The 18,561-nt window shown below is 49.6% G+C and overlaps 1 protein-coding gene across 6 annotated transcripts in view; it reads left to right on the top strand.

Moving 5' to 3' along the window:
- pxk (PX domain containing serine/threonine kinase) overlaps positions 1-18,561 on the top strand; it is a 65,643-nt gene that overhangs the window by 22,335 nt on the left and 24,747 nt on the right. For all 6 annotated transcript variants that reach the window (XM_052474345.1, XM_052474343.1, XM_052474342.1 and 3 more), the window contains 6 exons: positions 6,751-6,855; positions 12,039-12,140; positions 12,715-12,876; positions 15,307-15,424; positions 17,500-17,578; positions 17,818-17,944. In XM_052474345.1, the coding sequence (XP_052330305.1) occupies positions 6,751-6,855; positions 12,039-12,140; positions 12,715-12,876; positions 15,307-15,424; positions 17,500-17,578; positions 17,818-17,944 (693 nt within the window). The remainder of the gene's footprint in view (positions 1-6,750; positions 6,856-12,038; positions 12,141-12,714; positions 12,877-15,306; positions 15,425-17,499; positions 17,579-17,817; positions 17,945-18,561) is intronic.

The raw sequence follows: 18,561 nt of genomic DNA, 5'->3' as shown, positions 1-18,561 counted from the left end.
GACTGCCTACCTTCCCCCTGACTGCCGGGAATCAACTCCCTGCCCCCCGACTGCCGGGAATCAACCCCCTGCCCCCCGACTGCCGGGAATCAGCTGATCTGATGTGTTCCTTATTTAAATACAATCCTGTTGCCCAGATTTAATATGCTGCAACCCCATGGGCCCCTATGAGAAGTACTAAGGCAGCCCTATGGGCCCCTATGAGAGGTACTAAGGCAGCCCTATGGGCCCCTATGAGAGGTACCAAGGCAGCCCTGCCCCCCGACTGGGCCCCTACTGCCTACTGCCTGCCCCCCTGAGGTACCAAGGCAGCCCTATGGGCCCCTATGAGAGCCTACCTGCTGACTGCGGGAATACCAAGGCAGCCCTATGGGCCCCTATGAGAGGTGCCGGGAAAGGCAGCCCTATGGGCCCCTACTGAGAGGTACCAAGGCAGCCCTATGGGCCCATATGAGAGGTACCAAGGCAGCCCTATGGGCCCCACAGGAATGTGACCATCGTAGTCTGCTTACCACTATACTGCCGCTGCGTTACAAACGGCACCCTATTCCCGATTTTAATAGTGTTCTACTTTTGACCAGGGCCCATAGAGCTGCCTTAGTACCTCTCATAGGGGCCCATAGGGCTGCCTTAGTACCTCTCATAGGGTCCCCGAGCTGACAAGGTACAAATCTGTTGTTCTGCCCCTGAACAGGCAGTTAAACCCACTGTTCCCAGGCCGTCATTGAAAATAAGAATTTGTTCTTAACTGACTTGCCTAGTTAAATAAAGGTAAAATAAAAAATAAAAAAACATGTTTTAATGTAAGGCCTTTTATCTGTTGTTTTGGGCTGGTATCACAAAATGATCCAAACTATGATCAGATGATATTGATCAGATGATATTGATCAGATGATATTGATCAGATTAATGAGGGGAATTTCCAGGTGAAACAAAAAGGAGAACAGACGTTGACAAAGTCAATCTGGTTTAATTCAAGTTGCAACGAGGAGACGGCATCCAGGAATCGACATAAAAGTCTAACAGGCCTTCCTAGAGAAGACCCCGGTTACCACTATCAGGAACAGCTGTTCTGTTAACAAGGTAGAGGACCTTCCTAGAGAAGACCCCGGTTACCACTATCAGGAACAGCTGTTCTGTTAACAAGGTAGCAGACCTTCCTAGAGAAGACCCCAGTTACCACTATCAGGAACAGCTGTTCTGCTAACAAGGTAGCAGACCTTCCTAGAGAAGACCCCGGTCACCACTATCAGGAACAGCTGTTCTGCTAACAAGGTAGCAGACCTTCCTAGAGAAGACCCCAGTTACCACTATCAGGAACAGCTGTTCTGCTAACAAGGTAGCAGACCTTCCTAGAGAAGACCCCGGTCACCACTATCAGGAACAGCTGTTCTGTTAACAAGGTAGAGGACCTTCCTAGAGAAGACCCCGGTTACCACTATCAGGAACAGCTGTTCTGTTAACAAGGTAGAGGACCTTCCTAGAGAAGACCCCGGTCACCACTATCAGGAACAGCTGTTCTGTTAACAAGGTAGAGGACCTTCCTAGAGAAGACCCCGGTTACCACTATCAGGAACAGCTGTTCTGTTAACAAGGTAGCAGACCTTCCTAGAGAAGACCCCAGTTACCACTATCAGGAACAGCTGTTCTGCTAACAAGGTAGCAGACCTTCCTAGAGAAGACCCCGGTCACCACTATCAGGAACAGCTGTTCTGCTAACAAGGTAGCAGACCTTCCTAGAGAAGACCCCGGTCACCACTATCAGGAACAGCTGTTCTGCCAACAAGATCACTGAGTCTTGGAGGAGCCCTAAACAAGGCCCAAGCCCTGTCTATTGGATCTGTACAGACTACAATAACACAGCTTTTCAGCAAGTCAAAGGTCTGCTTTAGGGGGACTAGTGTTACTATAGAACGTTGGTTATGTACACATAACATAAATACATTACCTGAGCTCCCCCAGTAGAACGTAGCCCCCCCCCCCCCTCTGAGAAGGGCTGATATTACCTGAGCTCCCCCAGTAGAACGTACCAGCCCCCCCCTCTGAGTAGGGCTGACATTATCTGAGTAGGGCTGACATTACCTGAGCTCCCCAGTAGAACGTCGACCCCCCTCTGAGTAGGGCTGACATTACCTGAGCTCCCCCAGTAGAACGTACCCCCCCTCTGAGTAGGGCTGACATTACCTGAGCTCCCCCAGTAGAATGCACCCCCCCCTCTGAGTAGGGCTGACATTACCTGAGCTCCCCCAGTAGAACGGACCCCCCTCTGAGTAGGGCTGACATTACCTGAGCTCCCCAGTAGAACGTACCCTCCCCCCTCTGAGTAGGGCTGACATTACCTGAGCTCCCCAGTAGACCGTACCCCCCTCTGAGTAGGGCTGACATTATCTGAGTAGGGCTGACATTATCTGAGTAGGGCTGACATTATCTGAGTAGGGCTGACATTACCTGAGCTCCCCCAGTAGAACGCCCTACCCCCCTCTGAGTAAGGCTGACATTACCTGAGCTCCCCAGTAGAATGATGCCCCCCCTCTGAGTAGGGCTGACATTACCTGAGCTCCCCCAGTAGAACGATGCTTTCCCCCCTCTGAGTAAGGCTGACATTACCTGAGCTCCCCAGTAGAACGATCCCCCCTCTGAGTAGGGCTGACATTACCTGAGCTCCCCAGTAGAACGTGCCCCCCCTCTGAGTAGGGCTGACATTACCTGAGCTCCCCCAGTAGAACGTACCCCCCCTCTGAGTAAGGCTGACATTACCTGAGCTCCCCCAGTAGAACGATCCCCCCTCTGAGTAGGGCTGACATTACCTGAGCTCCCCAGTAGAACGTATCCCCCCTCTGAGTAGGGCTGACATTACCTGAGCTCCCCAGTAGAACGATCCCCCTCTGAGTAAGGCTACTTTCTCGCTCATACTCTGATCTACACATTACATGTAAACCTTGACCCCTCATACTCTGATCTACACATTACATGTTAAACCTTGACCCCTCATACTCTGATCTACACATTACATGTAAACCTTGACCCCTCATACTCTGATCTACACATTACATGTTAAACCTTGACCCCTCATACTCTGATCTACACATTACATGTTAAACCTTGACCCCTCATACTCTGATCTACACATTACATGTTAAACCTTGACCCCTCATACTCTGATCTACACATTACATGTTAAACCTTGACCCCCTCATACTCTGATCTACACATTACATGTTAAACCTTGACCCCTCATACTCTGATCTACACATTACATGTTAAACCTTGACCCCTCATACTCTGATCTACACATTACATGTAAACCTTGACCCCTCATACTCTGATCTACACATTACATGTTAAACCTTGACCCCTCATACTCTGATCTACACATTACATGTTAAACCTTGACCCCTCATACTCTGATCTACACATTACATGTTAAACCTTGACCCCCTCATACTCTGATCTACACATTACATGTTAAACCTTGACCCCCTCATACTCTGATCTACACATTACATGTTAAACCTTGACCCCTCATACTCCTGACTTTTTCCCCACCCTTACCCTTTCTCAAGCTCTCTCTCTCTGTAGTTCCCGGAGCAATCGGTTGTAGCCTAAGCGTGTATCCCAAATAGCAGCTTATTACCAATGGGCCCTGGCGAAAAGTAGTGCACTGTATAGGGAATAGGGAGCCCTTTAGGTAAACGTAAGAGAGATTAGGGTTGGGAAAAACGCGTGACTGCCTGAGCTGAACGCAGTGCAGATACAAAATGTGTTCCGTCTCTCTCTGTCTGCGTCCTGAATGCTACCCTATTCCTATATAGTGCCCTACTTTTGACCAGAGCCCTATGTCGTGCACTATGTTGAAAATGGGTTGGCATGTGGGACGTTGTCTCTGTCTGTAGCACAACAGAACACAGTTACATTATCCATTACCGAAGCATGAGTTTAGTCAGCTGAACATCTCTTCTCAGCCTCTCCTAGTTAACAGGAGTCATTGGTAATTAATACGCTAACAGAGTTGTGACTCGGGTTTAATACTTTCAATGTGCAAGTTTTTGCCTCAAGTTCCCAATGGCACCTTGTTGGTCAAAAGTACTGCAATTACAGTGGAGTCCCAAATTATTGACACCCTCGATTTAAGATTTTAATTACATGTTTAAATTTAACCTTTTAACTAGGCAAGTCAGTCAAGAACAAATTCTTATTTACAATGACGGTCCGACCTTGGCCAAACCAGGACGACGCTGGGCCAATTGTGCTTCCGCACTATGGGACTCCCAATCACGGCCAGATGTGATACAGCCTGGATTCGAACCAGGGACTGTAGTGACGCCTCTTGCGCTGATATGCAGTGCCTTAGACCGCTGCACCACTCGGGAGCTACGATGAGCAAAATTACTGTGAAATATTAATAATTCAAACACTGAGCTATATTGTATGCACCCAGAAAATGGGGGAATTGTATTGTTTTATACTAATATAATTACTCGGAGAAGGAGATTTTGTTCAACAAGAAATTGTATTTTGTTGTTAAAAATAAGTGTCAAATTATTGTCATCCCTAAAGATTCTTATAAATAAAGTAATCAAAAGTGTAGTATTTGGTCCCATATTCCTAGCACGCAAATGACAACATCAAGTTTGTGATTCTAGAAACGTGTTGGATGCATTTGCAGTTTCATCATTACCAATAACAATGTAATGTAAATGTAATAACATGGGAGGTTAGCATGATCTTTGACCCACTTACCTTTCTCACTCGTCATTATTCACGACTCATTCAGAATGATTCATAATCATGGTAGTGTCCACGTTAACGTAGACATCTTTAGAAATTAAATGATATTCTTAGTTACAAAAATTACAAAATTACACACTACATTTTATTACCGTCACATAAAATAATCTGAAACACAACCAAAACAAACTGCAAATGCATCCAACATGTTTCTAGAATCGCAAGGCAGACAGAATGGCTGAGTTATTTATGTTGGCCTGAGGCAGACAGAATGGCTGAGTTATTTATGTTGTCTTGAGGCAGACAGAATGGCTGAGTTATTTCTGTTGTCTTGAGGCAGACAGAATGGCTGAGTTATTTCTGTTGGCCTGAGGCAGACAGAATGGCTGAGTTATTTATGTTGTCTTGAGGCAGACAGAATGGCTGAGTTATTTCTGTTGGCCTGAGGCAGACAGAATGGCTGAGTTATTTATGTTGGCCTGAGGCAGACAGAATGGCTGAGTTATTTATGTTGGCCTGAGGCAGACAGAATGGCTGAGTTATTTATGTTGGCCTGAGGCAGACAGAATGGCTGAGTTATTTATGTTGGCCTGAGGCAGACAGAATGGCTGAGTTATTTATGTTGTCTTGAGGCAGACAGAATGGCTGAGTTATTTATGTTGGCCTGAGGCAGACAGAATGGCTGAGTTATTTCTGTTGGCCTGAGGCAGACAGAATGGCTGAGTTATTTCTGTTGGCCTGAGGCAGACAGAATGGCTGAGTTATTTCTGTTGGCCTGAGGCAGACAGAATGGCTGAGTTATTTCTGTTGGCCTGAGGCAGACAGAATGGCTGAGTTATTTCTGTTGGCCTGAGGCAGACAGAATGGCTGAGTTATTTCTGTTGGCCTGAGGCAGACAGAATGGCTGAGTTATTTCTGTTGTCTTGAGGCAGACAGAATGGCTGAGTTATTTATGTTGGCCTGAGGCAGACAGAATGGCTGAGTTATTTATGTTGGCCTGAGGCAGACAGAATGGCTGAGTTATTTATGTTGGCCTGAGGCAGACAGAATGGCTGAGTTATTTATGTTGGCCTGAGGCAGACAGAATGGCTGAGTTATTTATGTTGGCCTGAGGCAGACAGAATGGCTGAGTTATTTATGTTGGCCTGAGGCAGACAGAATGGCTGAGTTATTTATGTTGGCCTGAGGCAGACAGAATGGCTGAGTTATTTATGTTGGCCTGAGGCAGACAGAATGGCTGAGTTATTTATGTTGTCTTGAGGCAGACGGAATGGCTGAGTTATTTATGTTGTCTTGAGGCAGACGGAATGGCTGAGTTATTTCTGTTGGCCTGAGGCAGACGGAATGGCTGAGTTATTTATGTTGGCCTGAGGCAGACGGAATGGCTGAGTTATTTATGTTGGCCTGAGGCAGACGGAATGGCTGAGTTATTTATGTTGGCCTGAGGCAGACGGAATGGCTGAGTTATTTATGTTGGCCTGAGGCAGACAGAATGGCTGAGTTATTTATGTTGGCCTGAGGCAGACAGAATGGCTGAGTTATTTATGTTGGCCTGAGGCAGACAGAATGGCTGAGTTATTTATGTTGGCCTGAGGCAGACAGAATGGCTGAGTTATTTATGTTGGCCTGAGGCAGACAGAATGGCTGAGTTATTTATGTTGGCCTGAGGCAGACAGAATGGCTGAGTTATTTATGTTGTCTTGAGGCAGACAGAATGGCTGAGTTATTTATGTTGTCTTGAGGCAGACAGAATGGCTGAGTTATTTATGTTGGCCTGAGGCAGACAGAATGGCTGAGTTATTTATGTTGGCCTGAGGCAGACAGAATGGCTGAGTTATTTATGTTGGCCTGAGGCAGACAGAATGGCTGAGTTATTTATGTTGGCTTGAGGCAGACAGAATGGCTGAGTTATTTATGTTGGCCTGAGGCAGACCGAATGGCTGAGTTATTTATGTTGGCCTGAGGCAGACCGAATGGCTGAGTTATTTATGTTGTCTGAGTTCTGTTGTTTTTCCTCTCCAGAATCCGTACATCTACCCGGTGACGTTTGCCAACACCAGTGAGTTGTCTGCTCTGGTCATCAGGATGTTTAATGAAAAAGGCACTCTGAGGGATCTCATATGTAAGGTAAACATATCATCAAGGCTGGGTTGTGTTCATTAGGACACACCATAACAACAAAAACAAAACGAGCGTTTCTTATTGGACAAATTCAAATAATACCTCCCTGTTTCGTGCTTACTGAACAAAACCACGGTGCAGCTCTCAGGTTGACCTGACCACTGTGCAGCTCTCAGGTTGACCTGACCACGGTGCAGCTCTCAGGTTGACCTGACCACTGTGCAGCTCTCAGGTTGACCTGACCACGGTGCAGCTCTCAGGTTGACCTGACCACTGTGCAGCTCTCAGGTTGACCTGACCACTGTGCAGCTCTCAGGTTGACCTGACCACTGTGCAGCTCTCAGGTTGACCTGACCACTGTGCAGCTCTCAGGGTTGAACAAAACCACGGTGCAGCTCTCTGGGTTGACCTGAACATGACCACTGTGCAGCAGCTCTCAGGTTGACCTGAAGTTCTCATTTACAATTGTTGACCTGACCAAGATAAAGCAAAGCAGTTTGACAGATACAACGGCACAGAGTTACACATGGAGTAAAACAAACATACAGTCAATAATGCAGTATAAACAAGTCTATATACGATGTGAGCAAATGAGGTGAGATAAGGAAGGTAAAGGCAACAAACAAAGGTCATGGTGGAAACGAAATCTGAAAACTCTGGATACATTTAGTAACACGAGAAGCTATTTTGAGCTTTCCTAGATGTGCCGTTGAGGAACTAGAGCAAGCACACTTGTTGTCGATTTGTTTGGAACACGAACCCTGTATCCCAGCCACATCACACAATTACTGTTGTTGTTTACGCAATCCAAAAAACAGTACGTTTATAAATATCAATCTGGGTCAGGTGGGCGTCATTTTAAAAAGCTTGTTCTATTGCCAACATGACTAGCTAATACGATATTAGTGTTAGGCTTTCACAATGCAATTGAGGAGGCAGACTCAGTGCTGCAGGACTGGGTTTTTTTAGAATATTAATTTAACTATGTTTCAAAGATTAATCCACCAGGACCCATCAATGTTGAAGAAGAGATGGTGTGTGGTCCTTCTGTAGCTCAGTTGGTAGAGCATGGCGCTTGTAACGCCAGGGTAGTGGGTTCGATTCCCGGGACCACCCATACGTAGAATGTATGCACACATGACTGTAAGTCGCTTTGGATAAAAGCGTCCGCTAAATGGCATATATTATTATATTATATGCAGTAACATCGTTGGTCACTGGCTTCATTAGGAAATGTGTTGATTTCTGGTTATTTTATTAGGATCCCCATTAGCTGTAGTGAAAGCAGCAGCTTCCTGGGGTCCACGTGAAACATGATATGATATAATATAAAACATTTATAAACAAGAACAGCTCAAGGACAGAACTACATCAACTTTAAAAAATAAATAATTTAAAGGCACACATAGCCGACGTATCAATACATACTAATAATAATAATAATATATGCCATTTAGCAGACGCTTTTATCCAAAGCGACTTACAGTCATGTGTGCATACATTCTACGTATGGGTGGTCCCGGGAATCGAACCCACTACCCTGGCGTTAGAAGCGCCATGCTCTACCAACTGAGCTACAGAAGGACTATCTAGGCCAAATAGGGGAGAGGTGTTGCTTTGTTTTTTTTAAACCAGGTGTACTGTTTATTTGAGCAATAATTGCTTTTTATAATACTGTACGTTTTCTTTGTTCTGGATTTGTGGATTGTGAAAAGACCCCTGGTGGCATGTCTGGTAGGGTGTGTGTGTGTGTGTGTGTGTGTGTGTGTGTGTGTGTGTGTGTCAGAGATGTGTGTAAGTTGACTATGCTGATGTTGTACCCACAATAACAAACCGGACAAACCCCCAACCAAAAACCCTGGACGAACGGAGATATCCGTACCCTGCCAGACAGAGTTTAACACATTCTGTGCTCCCTTCGAGCTGTCAAGGAAGACTGCCGCTGATCCAGATGACCATGTGCTTTCGTTTTCCAAAGCTGATGTGATCCACATCAACTGGACTGCAGTAGAGAGTGGGCAGTTTTATGTTCCTAGGGGACTGAGGACTTGACATAGACCAAAAAGACCATGACTCTTGTCAAGATGGCGCAACAGCGTCTCGACTTTCTAAGGCAGCTGAAGAAATTCGGCATGAAGCCCCGGGTCCTCTCCAAATTCAACCGCTGCACCATCCAGATCATTCTGGTACCGCTGAACCATCCAGATCATTCTGGTACCGCTGAACCATCCAGATCATTCTGGTACCGCTACACCATCCAGATCATTCTGGTACCGCTGAACCATCCAGATCATTCTGGTACCGCTGAACCATCCAGATCATTCTGGTACCGCTGAACCATCCAGATCATTCTGGTACCGCTACACCATCCAGATCATTCTGGTACCGCTACACCATCCAGATCATTCTGGTACCGCTACACCATCCAGATCATTCTGGTACCGCTACACCATCCAGATCGCCCCGACCGGTTGCACCATCCAGACGTCCCGGTACCGCTACACCATCCAGATCGTCCCGGTACCGCTACACCCTCCAGATCATTCTGGTACCGCTACACCATCCAGATCATTCTGGTACCGCTACACCATCCAGATCATTCTGGTACCGCTGCACCCTCCAGATCATTCTGGTACCGCTACACCATCCAGATCATTCTGGTACCGCTACACCATCCAGATCATTCTGGTACCGCTACACCATCCAGATCATTCTGGTACCGCTGAACCATCCAGATCATTCTGGTACCGCTGCACCCTCCAGATCATTCTGGTACCGCTGCACCTCCAGATCATTCTGGTACCGCTACACCATCCAGATCATTCTGGTACCGCTGCACCATCCAGATCATTCTGGTACCGCTGCACCATCCAGATCGCCCTGGTACCGCTACACCCTCCAGATCGCCCCGGTACCGCTACACCCTCCAGATCATTCTGGTACCGCTGCACCATCCAGATCGCCCCGACCGGTTGCATTACGCCCCGGTACGAGAATTGCTTCGCCCACGACCGCAAGGCCCGCCAACGGGTGGTGAAGACGGCCCAGTACATCACTAGGAACGTTCTCCCGCCCATCCTAGAAATCGACTCAACGGTGACTGAGGAAGGCCTTGCAGCATCATCAAGGACCACATGCCCCGAGCCACGAGCTGTTCACTCCCTTACTGTCAGGCTGACCGTATTAGAGCATGAGGTCCTGATAGAAACTGTCTCTGAGCCTGTTATTATCTACAAGCCACCAGACTGCTGAACACCTGCTCTGATTCTAACCCCAACAGGACTGACCACCTGCTCTGTTTCTAACAGGACTGACCACCTGCTCTGATTCTAACCCCAACAGGACTGACCACCTGCTCTGATTCTAACCCCAACAGGACTGACCACCTGCTCTGATTCTAACCGGACTGACCACCTGCTCTGATTCTAACAGGACTGACCACCTGCTCTGATTCTAACAGGACTGACCACCTGCTCTGATTCTAACCGGACTGACCACCTGCTCTGATTCTAACAGGACTGACCACCTGCTCTGATTCTAACAGGACTGACCACCTGCTCTGATTCTAACAGGACTGACCACCTGCTCTGATTCTAACAGGACTGACCACCTGCTCTGATTCTAACAGGACTGACCACCTGCTCTGATTCTAACAGGACTGACCACCTGCTCTGATTCTAACAGGACTGACCACCTGCTCTGATTCTAACAGGACTGACCACCTGCTCTGATTCTAACAGGACTGACCACCTGCTCTGATTCTAACAGGACTGACCACCTGCTCTGATTCTAACAGGACTGACCACCTGCTCTGATTCTAACAGGACTGACCACCTGCTCTGTTTCTAACAGGACTGACCACCTGCTCTGATTCTAACAGGACTGACCACCTGCTCTGATTCTAACAGGACTGACTGATACTCCCTGTATACAGCCATGTTACTCAGTACTGATACTCCCTGTATACAGCCATGTTACTCAGTACTGATACTCCCTGTATACAGCCATGTTATTGTTACTCAGTACTGATACTCCCTGTATACAGCCATGTTACTCAGTACTGATACTCCCTGTATACAGCCATGTTACTCAGTACTGATACTCCCTGTATACAGCCATGTTACTCAGTACTGATACTCCCTGTATACAGCCATGTTACTCAGTACTGATACTCCCTGTATACAGCCATGTTATTGTTACTCAGTACTGATACTCCTGTATACAGCCATGTTATTGTTACTCAGTACTGATACTCCCTGTATACAGCCATGTTATTGTTACTCAGTACTGATACTCCCTGTATACAGCCATGTTATTGTTACTCAGTACTGATACTCCTGTATACAGCCATGTTACTCAGTACTGGTACTCCTGTATACAGCCATGTTATTGTTACTCAGTACTGATACTCCCTGTATACAGCCATGTTACTCAGTACTGGTACTCCCTGTACACAGCCATGTTCCTCAGTACTGATGTTCCTGTATACAGCCATGTTATTGTTACTCAGTACTGATACTCCCTGTATACAGCCATGTTATTGGTACTCAGTACTGATACTCCCTGTATACAGCCATGTTACTCAGCCACTGACCTCTGACCTCATGTATAGCGTGTTACTGTACAGCCACTGACCTCTGACCTCATGTATAGTGTGTTACTGTACAGCCATTGACCTCTGACCTCATGTATAGCGTGTTACTGTACAGCCACTGACCTCTGACCTCATGTATAGCGCGTTACTGTACAGCCACTGACCTCTGACCTCATGTATAGCGCGTTACTATACAGCCACTGACCTCTGACCTCATGTATAGCGTGTTACTGTACAGCCACTGACCTCTGACCTCATGTATAGCGTGTTACTGTACAGCCACTGACCTCATGTATAGCGCGTTACTGTACAGCCACTGACCTCATGTATAGCGCGTTACTGTACAGCCACTGACCTCTGACCTCATGTATAGAATGTTACTGTACAGCCTGACCTCTGACCTCATATACAGCCACTACGTTCCAATTTAGGTCTTTATTCGTGTCCAAATCTGCCATTTCCATACTGTATACGGGTAGGAGTGTGAAGGGTTAAAACCACATGACTTTTGCTATGTTTTAAAAAAAAAAAACATGTTTCTTTACACTTCTCTTGTTGGTTAATTTTCAACTGAAGCTTTCCTTCCTGACTGTAGGTGAAGCCTAAAGAGGCCTTTATGAGGAAGTACTGCAGCCCCAAGAAGATCCAGGGACTGGAGCTGCAGCAGATCAGGACGTACGGACGACAGATTCTGGAGGTACACACACACACACAGACACACACAGACACACACAGACACACACAGACACACACACACACACACACACACATACACAGACACACACACACACAGACACACACACAGACACACACACACAGTGGTCTGGAGCTGCAGCATATTAAAGACCGATTTTGGAAATTTAAACACACAGAAACAATGAACACTAATACTTATAAAATGTGGTCTTTCATCTCCTCAACCACCCCTGGGACATCACACACATCACACACAGCTCACACAGCTCACACAGCTCACACAGCTCACACAGCTCACACAGCTCACACACATCACACACATCTCACACAGCTCACACAGCTCACACACATCACACACATCACACACAGCTCAAGGCCATGTTCCTCACCCCTAGGATCAGGGGGCATCACCCTCTGGATCAGACTCCAAATCCCCCCCTGAATGTAATTTGTCACACTGCATGTCACTGTTAAAGCCCCTTAATTCCTATTTCATTCAATGGCCGTCACAGTCACGTGCTACATGTCACTGTTCAGAGTGAAACCATCCTAAACTCTAGTTTCTTTCCCGTCAGGTTCTGAGGTTCCTCCATGACAAAGGTTTTCCGTACGGTCACCTCCATGCCTCTAACATAGTGATAGAAGACAACACGTGTAAAGTACTGGACATAGAGAACAGCCTCCTGGGCCTGCCCTCGTACTACCGGCCCTACATCACACAGTTCAGGAAAATCAACGTAAGTACTGGACATAGAGAACAGCCTCCTGGGCCTGCCCTGGTACGGCCTCCTGGGCCTTTTGGTACAGCCTTTTGGTACGGCCTCCTGGGCCTGCCCTGGTACGGCCTCCTGGGCCTGCCCTGGTACGGCCTCCTGGGCCTGCCCTCGTACTACCGGCCCTACATCACACAGTTCAGGAAAATCAACGTAAGTACTGGACATAGAGAACAGCCTCCTGGGCCTGCCCTGGTACGGCCTCCTGGGCCTTTTGGTACGGCCTTTTGGTACGGCCTCCTGGGCCTGCCCTGGTACGGCCTCCTGGGCCTGCCCTGGTACGGCCTCCTGGGCCTGCCCTCGTACTACCGGCCCTACATCACACAGTTCAGGAAAATCAACGTAAGTACTGGACATAGAGAACAGCCTCCTGGGCCTGCCCTGGTACGGCCTCCTGGGCCTTTTGGTACGGCCTTTTGGTACGGCCTCCTGGGCCTGCCCTGGTACGGCCTCCTGGGCCTGCCCTGGTACGGCCTCCTGGGCCTGCCCCGTACTACCGGCCCTACATCACACAGTTCAGGAAAATCAACGTAAGTACTGGACATAGAGAACAGCCTCCTGGGCCTGCCCTGGTACGGCCTCCTGGGCCTTTTGGCGGCCTTTTGGTACGGCCTCCTGGGCCTGCCCTGGTACGGCCTCCTGGGCCTGCCCTGGTACGGCCTCCTGGGCCTGCCCTACGGCCTCCTGGGCCTGCCCTGGTACGGCCTCCTGGGCCTGCCCTGGTACGGTCTGCCGGGCCTCCTTGGTACGGCCTCCCAACGTGGCACGGCCTGCCGGGCCTGCCCTACGGCCTGCCCTGGTACGGCCTGCCGGGCCTGCCCACGGCTTGGCACGGCCTGCCGGGCCTGCCCAACTAGGCCTGCCGGGCCTGCCCACGGCTTGGTACGGCCTCCCGGGCCTGCCCTGGTACGGCCTCCTTGGCCTCCCTTGGCTCCCTGCCCAACTAGCACCCTGCCCAACTAGCACCCTGCCCAACTAGCACCCTGCCCAACTAGCACCCTGCCCAACTAGCACCCTGCCCAACTAGCACCCTGCCCAACTAGCACCCTGCCCAACTAGCACCCTGCCCAACTAGCACCCTGCCCAACTAGCACCCTGCCCAACTAGCACCCTGCCCAACTAGCACCCTGCTCCCCTACCCAACTAGCACCCTGCTCCCTGCCCAAATAGCACCCTGCTCCCTGCCCAACTAGCACCCTGCTCCCTACCCAACTAGTACCCTACTCCCTGCCCAACTAGCACCCTGCCCAATTAGCTCCCTGCCCAACTAGCACCCTACTCCCTGCCCAACTAGCACCCTGCCCAACTAGCTCCCTGCCCAATTAGCTCCCTGCCCAACTAGCTCCCTGCCCAATTAGCTCCCTGCCCAATTAGCTCCCTGCCCAACTAGCTCCCTGCCCAACTAGCTCCCTGCCCAACTAGCACCCTGCCCAACTAGCTCCCTGCACCCTGCCCAACTAGCACCCTGCCCAATTAGCTCCCTGCCCAACTAGCACCCTGCTCCCTGCCCAACTAGCACCCTGCCCAACTAGCACCCTGCCCAACTAGCACCCTGCCCAACTAGCACCCTGCCCAACTAGCACCCTGCCCAACTAGCACCCTGCTCCCTGCCCAACTAGCTCCCTTCCCAATGAGCGCCCTACTCACTACATAGTGCACTACTTTTGAGCAGAGCCGCTAGGACTTTGGGGTGCAGACAATGTCTAACCCTGATGTCTTGTTTCTGTTAACCCTGATGTCTTGTTTCTGTTAACCCTGATGTCTAACCCTGATGTCTTGTTTCTGTTAACCCTGATGTCTAACCCTGATGTCTTGTTTCTGTTAACCCTGATGTCTTGTTTCTGTTAACCCTGATGTCTAACCCTGATGTCTTGTTTCTGTTAACCCTGATGTCTAGTTTCTGTTAACCCTGATGTCTAACCCTGATGTCTAGTTTCTGTTAACCCTGATGTCTAACCCTGATGTCTTGTTTCTGTTAACCCTGATGTCTAACCCTGATGTCTAGTTTCTGTTAACCCTGATGTCTAACCCTGATGTCTAGTTTCTGTTAACCCTGATGTCTAACCCTGATGTCTAGTTTCTGTTAACCCTGATGTCTAGTTTCTGTTAACCCTGATGTCTAACCCTGATGTCTAACCCTGATGTCTAGTTTCTGTTAACCCTGAGGTCTAGTTTCTGTTAACCCTGAGGTCTAGTTTCTGTTAACCCTGATGTCTTGTTTCTGTTAACCCTGATGTCTAGTTTCTGTTAACCCTGAGGTCTAGTTTCTGTTAACCCTGATGTCTAACCCTGATGTCTAACCCTGATGTCTAACCCTGATGTCTAGTTTCTGATAACCCTGATGTCTAACCCTGATGTCTAACCCTGATGTCTTGTTTCTGTTCACCCTTTCAGACGACAGAGAGTATAGACGTATACTCGTTTGGACACTTACTGTATGAAATGACGTACGGAAGACCTCCTGATGCTGTGCCTGTCGACCAGTACCCTGCTGTGACTTACACCTCAGTGGGTAGGTACCACACCAGTACCCTGCTGTGACTTACACCTCAGTGGGTAGGTACCACACCAGTACCCTGCTGTGACTTACACCTCAGTGGGTAGGTACCACACCAGTACCCTGCTGTGACTTACACCTCAGTGGGTAGGTACCACACCAGTACCCTGCTGTGACTTACACCTCAGTGGGTACCACACCAGATGACTTACACCTCAGTGGGTAGATACCTACACTACTAGCACAATTCTGATCTGTTTCCACTATGCAGTCTTTTGACTGGTGCTGCCTGTGTAAGTTCTTGCATTTTCCTCCTAATGAACATGACCCTGACGTTTCCCTGCCCTCTCTCCTGGCGTTTCCCCTGCCCTCTCTCCCCTCTCTCCTGGCGTTTCCCCTGCTGCCCTCTCTCCTGGCGTTTCCCTGCCCTCTCTCCTGACGTTTCCCTGCCCTCTCTCCTGACGTTTCCCTGCCCTCTCTCCTGACGTTTCCCTTCTCCTGCCCTCTCTCCTGACGTTTCCCTGCCCTCTCTCCCGTTTCCCTGCCCTCTTTCCCTGCCCTCTCTCCTGGCGTTTCCCTGCCCTCTCTCCTGGCGTTTCCCTGCCCTCTCCTGACGCGTTTCCCTGCCCTCTCTCCTGACGTTTCCCTGCCCCCTCTCTCCCTGCCCTCTCTTCCCTGCCCTCTCTCCTGACGTTTCCCTGCCCTCTCTCCTGACGTTTCCCTGCCCTCTCTCCTGACGTTTCCCTGCCCTCTCTCCTGACGTTTCCCTGCCCTCTCTCCTGACGTTTCCCTGCCCTCTCTCCTGACGTTTCCCTGCCCTCTCTCCTGACGTTTCCCTGCCCTCTCTCCTGACGTTTCCCTGCCCTCTCTCCTGGCGTTTCCCTGCCCTCTCTCCTGGCGTTTCCCTGCCCTCTCTCCTGACGTTTCCCCCCTGTCCTCCCTCCCTGCCCTCCTCCTGACGTTTCCCTGCCCTCTCTCCTGACGTTTCCCCTGTCCTCTCTCCTGACGTTTCCCTGCCCTCTCTCCTACGTTTCCCTGCCCTCTCTCCTGACGTTTCCCCTGTCCTCTCTCCTACGTTTCCCTGTTTCCCTGCCCTCTCTCCTATACGTTTCCTCCTGTCCTCTCTCCTGGCGTTTCCCTGTTTCCCCTGCCCTCTCTCCTGGCGTTTCCCTGTTTCCCTGTCCTCTCTCCTAACGTTTCCCTGTCCTCTCTCCTGACGTTTCCCCTGCCCTCTCTCCTGGCGTTTCCCTGTCCTCTCTTTCCCCTGTCTCTCTCTCCTGACGTTTCCCCTGTCCTCTCTCCTGACGTTTCCCCTGTCCTCTCTCCTATACGTTTCCCCTGTCCTCTCTCCTATACGTTTCCCCTGTCCTCTCTCCTATACGTTTCCCCTGTCCTCTCTCCTATACGTTTCCCCTGTCCTCTCTCCTATACGTTTCCCCTGTCCTCTCTCCTATACGTTTCCCCTGTCCTCTCTCCTGACGTTTCCCTGTCCTCTCTCCTATACGTTTCCCCTGTCCTCTCTCCTATACGTTTCCCCTGTCCTCTCTCCTGGCGTTTCCCCTGTTCTCTCTCCTATACGTTTCCCTGTCCTCTCTCCTGACGTTTCCCTGTCCTCTCTCCTGACGTTTCCCTGTCCTCTCTCCTGACGTTTCCCTGTCCTCTCTCCTGACGTTTCCCTGTCCTCTCTCCTGACGTTTCCCTGTCCTCTCTCCTGACGTTTCCCTGTCCTCTCTCCTGACGTTTCCCTGCCCTCTCTCCTGACGTTTCCCTGCCCTCTCTCCTGGCGTTTCCCTGCCCTCTCTCCTGGCGTTTCCCTGCCCTCTCTCCTGGCGTTTCCCTGCCCTCTCTCCTGGCGTTTCCCTGCCCTCTCTCCTGGCGTTTCCCTGCCCTCTCTCCTGGCGTTTCCCTGCCCTCTCTCCTGGCGTTTCCCTGCCCTCTCTCCTGGCGTTTGGGGCTGTTATACACCGTTTCCCTTTCCTCATCTCTCCCGATGTTGTCCTCTCATCTCTCCCGATGTTGTCCTCTCATCTCTCCTGACGTTTCCCTGTCCTCTCTCCTGATGTTGTCCCTGACCTCTCCTCTCTCCGTAGTGTCTGTGCTGCAGTCCATCCTGTCCACAGATGCCTGTAAGACTGGGATGCCCACTGTTGCACAACTGCTGCAGACACCGTGAGTAGAGTACATTTCAACAACCCATCCGTGAGAAGATCGCACCATAGCCGACCACTGAAGAAGTCGTCACTTCATTCACTTTTTAAGTGCTGCACGTTACCTATCTTTGAAAACGGTCAATAATGAAGTGTCTCTCTCCCTCTCTGTCTCTCTCTCTTTCTTTCTCTCTTTCTGTCTCTCTCTCTCTCTGTCTCTCTCTCTGTCTCTCTCTCTCTTTCCACTCTCTGTCCTGGTAGGCTGTTCAGCGATGTGCTGCTGTTTCACTCAGAGAAACTCCAGTTCAAGATCCCCACCAAATTAAGAGACTCCTTGAAAACCGCCAAAGAGTGCATGGAAAAGCGACTTCAAGAAGAGCAGAAAACGGTTGGTATATTTACCCCTTACAGTTTCCTGGAGACAGACTGGAGACAGATCAGATGGATAGTTTCCTGGAGACAGACTGGAGACAGATCAGATGGATAGTTTCCTGGAGACAGACTGGAGACAGATCAGATGGATAGTTTCCTGGAGACAGACTGGAGACAGATCAGATGGATAGTTTTGGAGCCAGACTGGAGACAGACTGGAGACAGACTGGAGACAGATCAGATGGACAGTTTCCTGGAGACAGACTGGAGACAGATCAGATGGATAGTTTCCTGGAGCCAGACTGGAGACAGATCAGATGGACAGTTTCCTGGAGCCAGACTGGAGACAGATCAGATGGATAGTTTCCTGGAGCCAGACTGGAGACAGACTCAGATGGATAGCCCTGGAGCCAGACTGACTGGAGACAGACTGGAGCCAGACTGGAGCCAGATGGAGACAGACTGGAGCCAGACTGGAGACAGACTGGAGACAGATCAGATGGATAGTTTCCTGGAGACAGACTGGAGACAGACTGGAGACAGACTGGAGACAGATAAGATGGATAGTTTCCTGGAGACAGACTGGAGACAGATCAGATGGATAGTTTCCTGGAGCCAGACTGGAGACAGACT

This window comes from Oncorhynchus keta, chromosome 21 (genome assembly GCF_023373465.1).
Source record: "Oncorhynchus keta strain PuntledgeMale-10-30-2019 chromosome 21, Oket_V2, whole genome shotgun sequence".
NCBI lineage: Eukaryota > Metazoa > Chordata > Actinopteri > Salmoniformes > Salmonidae > Oncorhynchus > Oncorhynchus keta.
The sequence above is the reverse complement of the archived record's forward strand: the minus strand, read 5'-3'. Positions and strand labels throughout refer to the sequence as shown.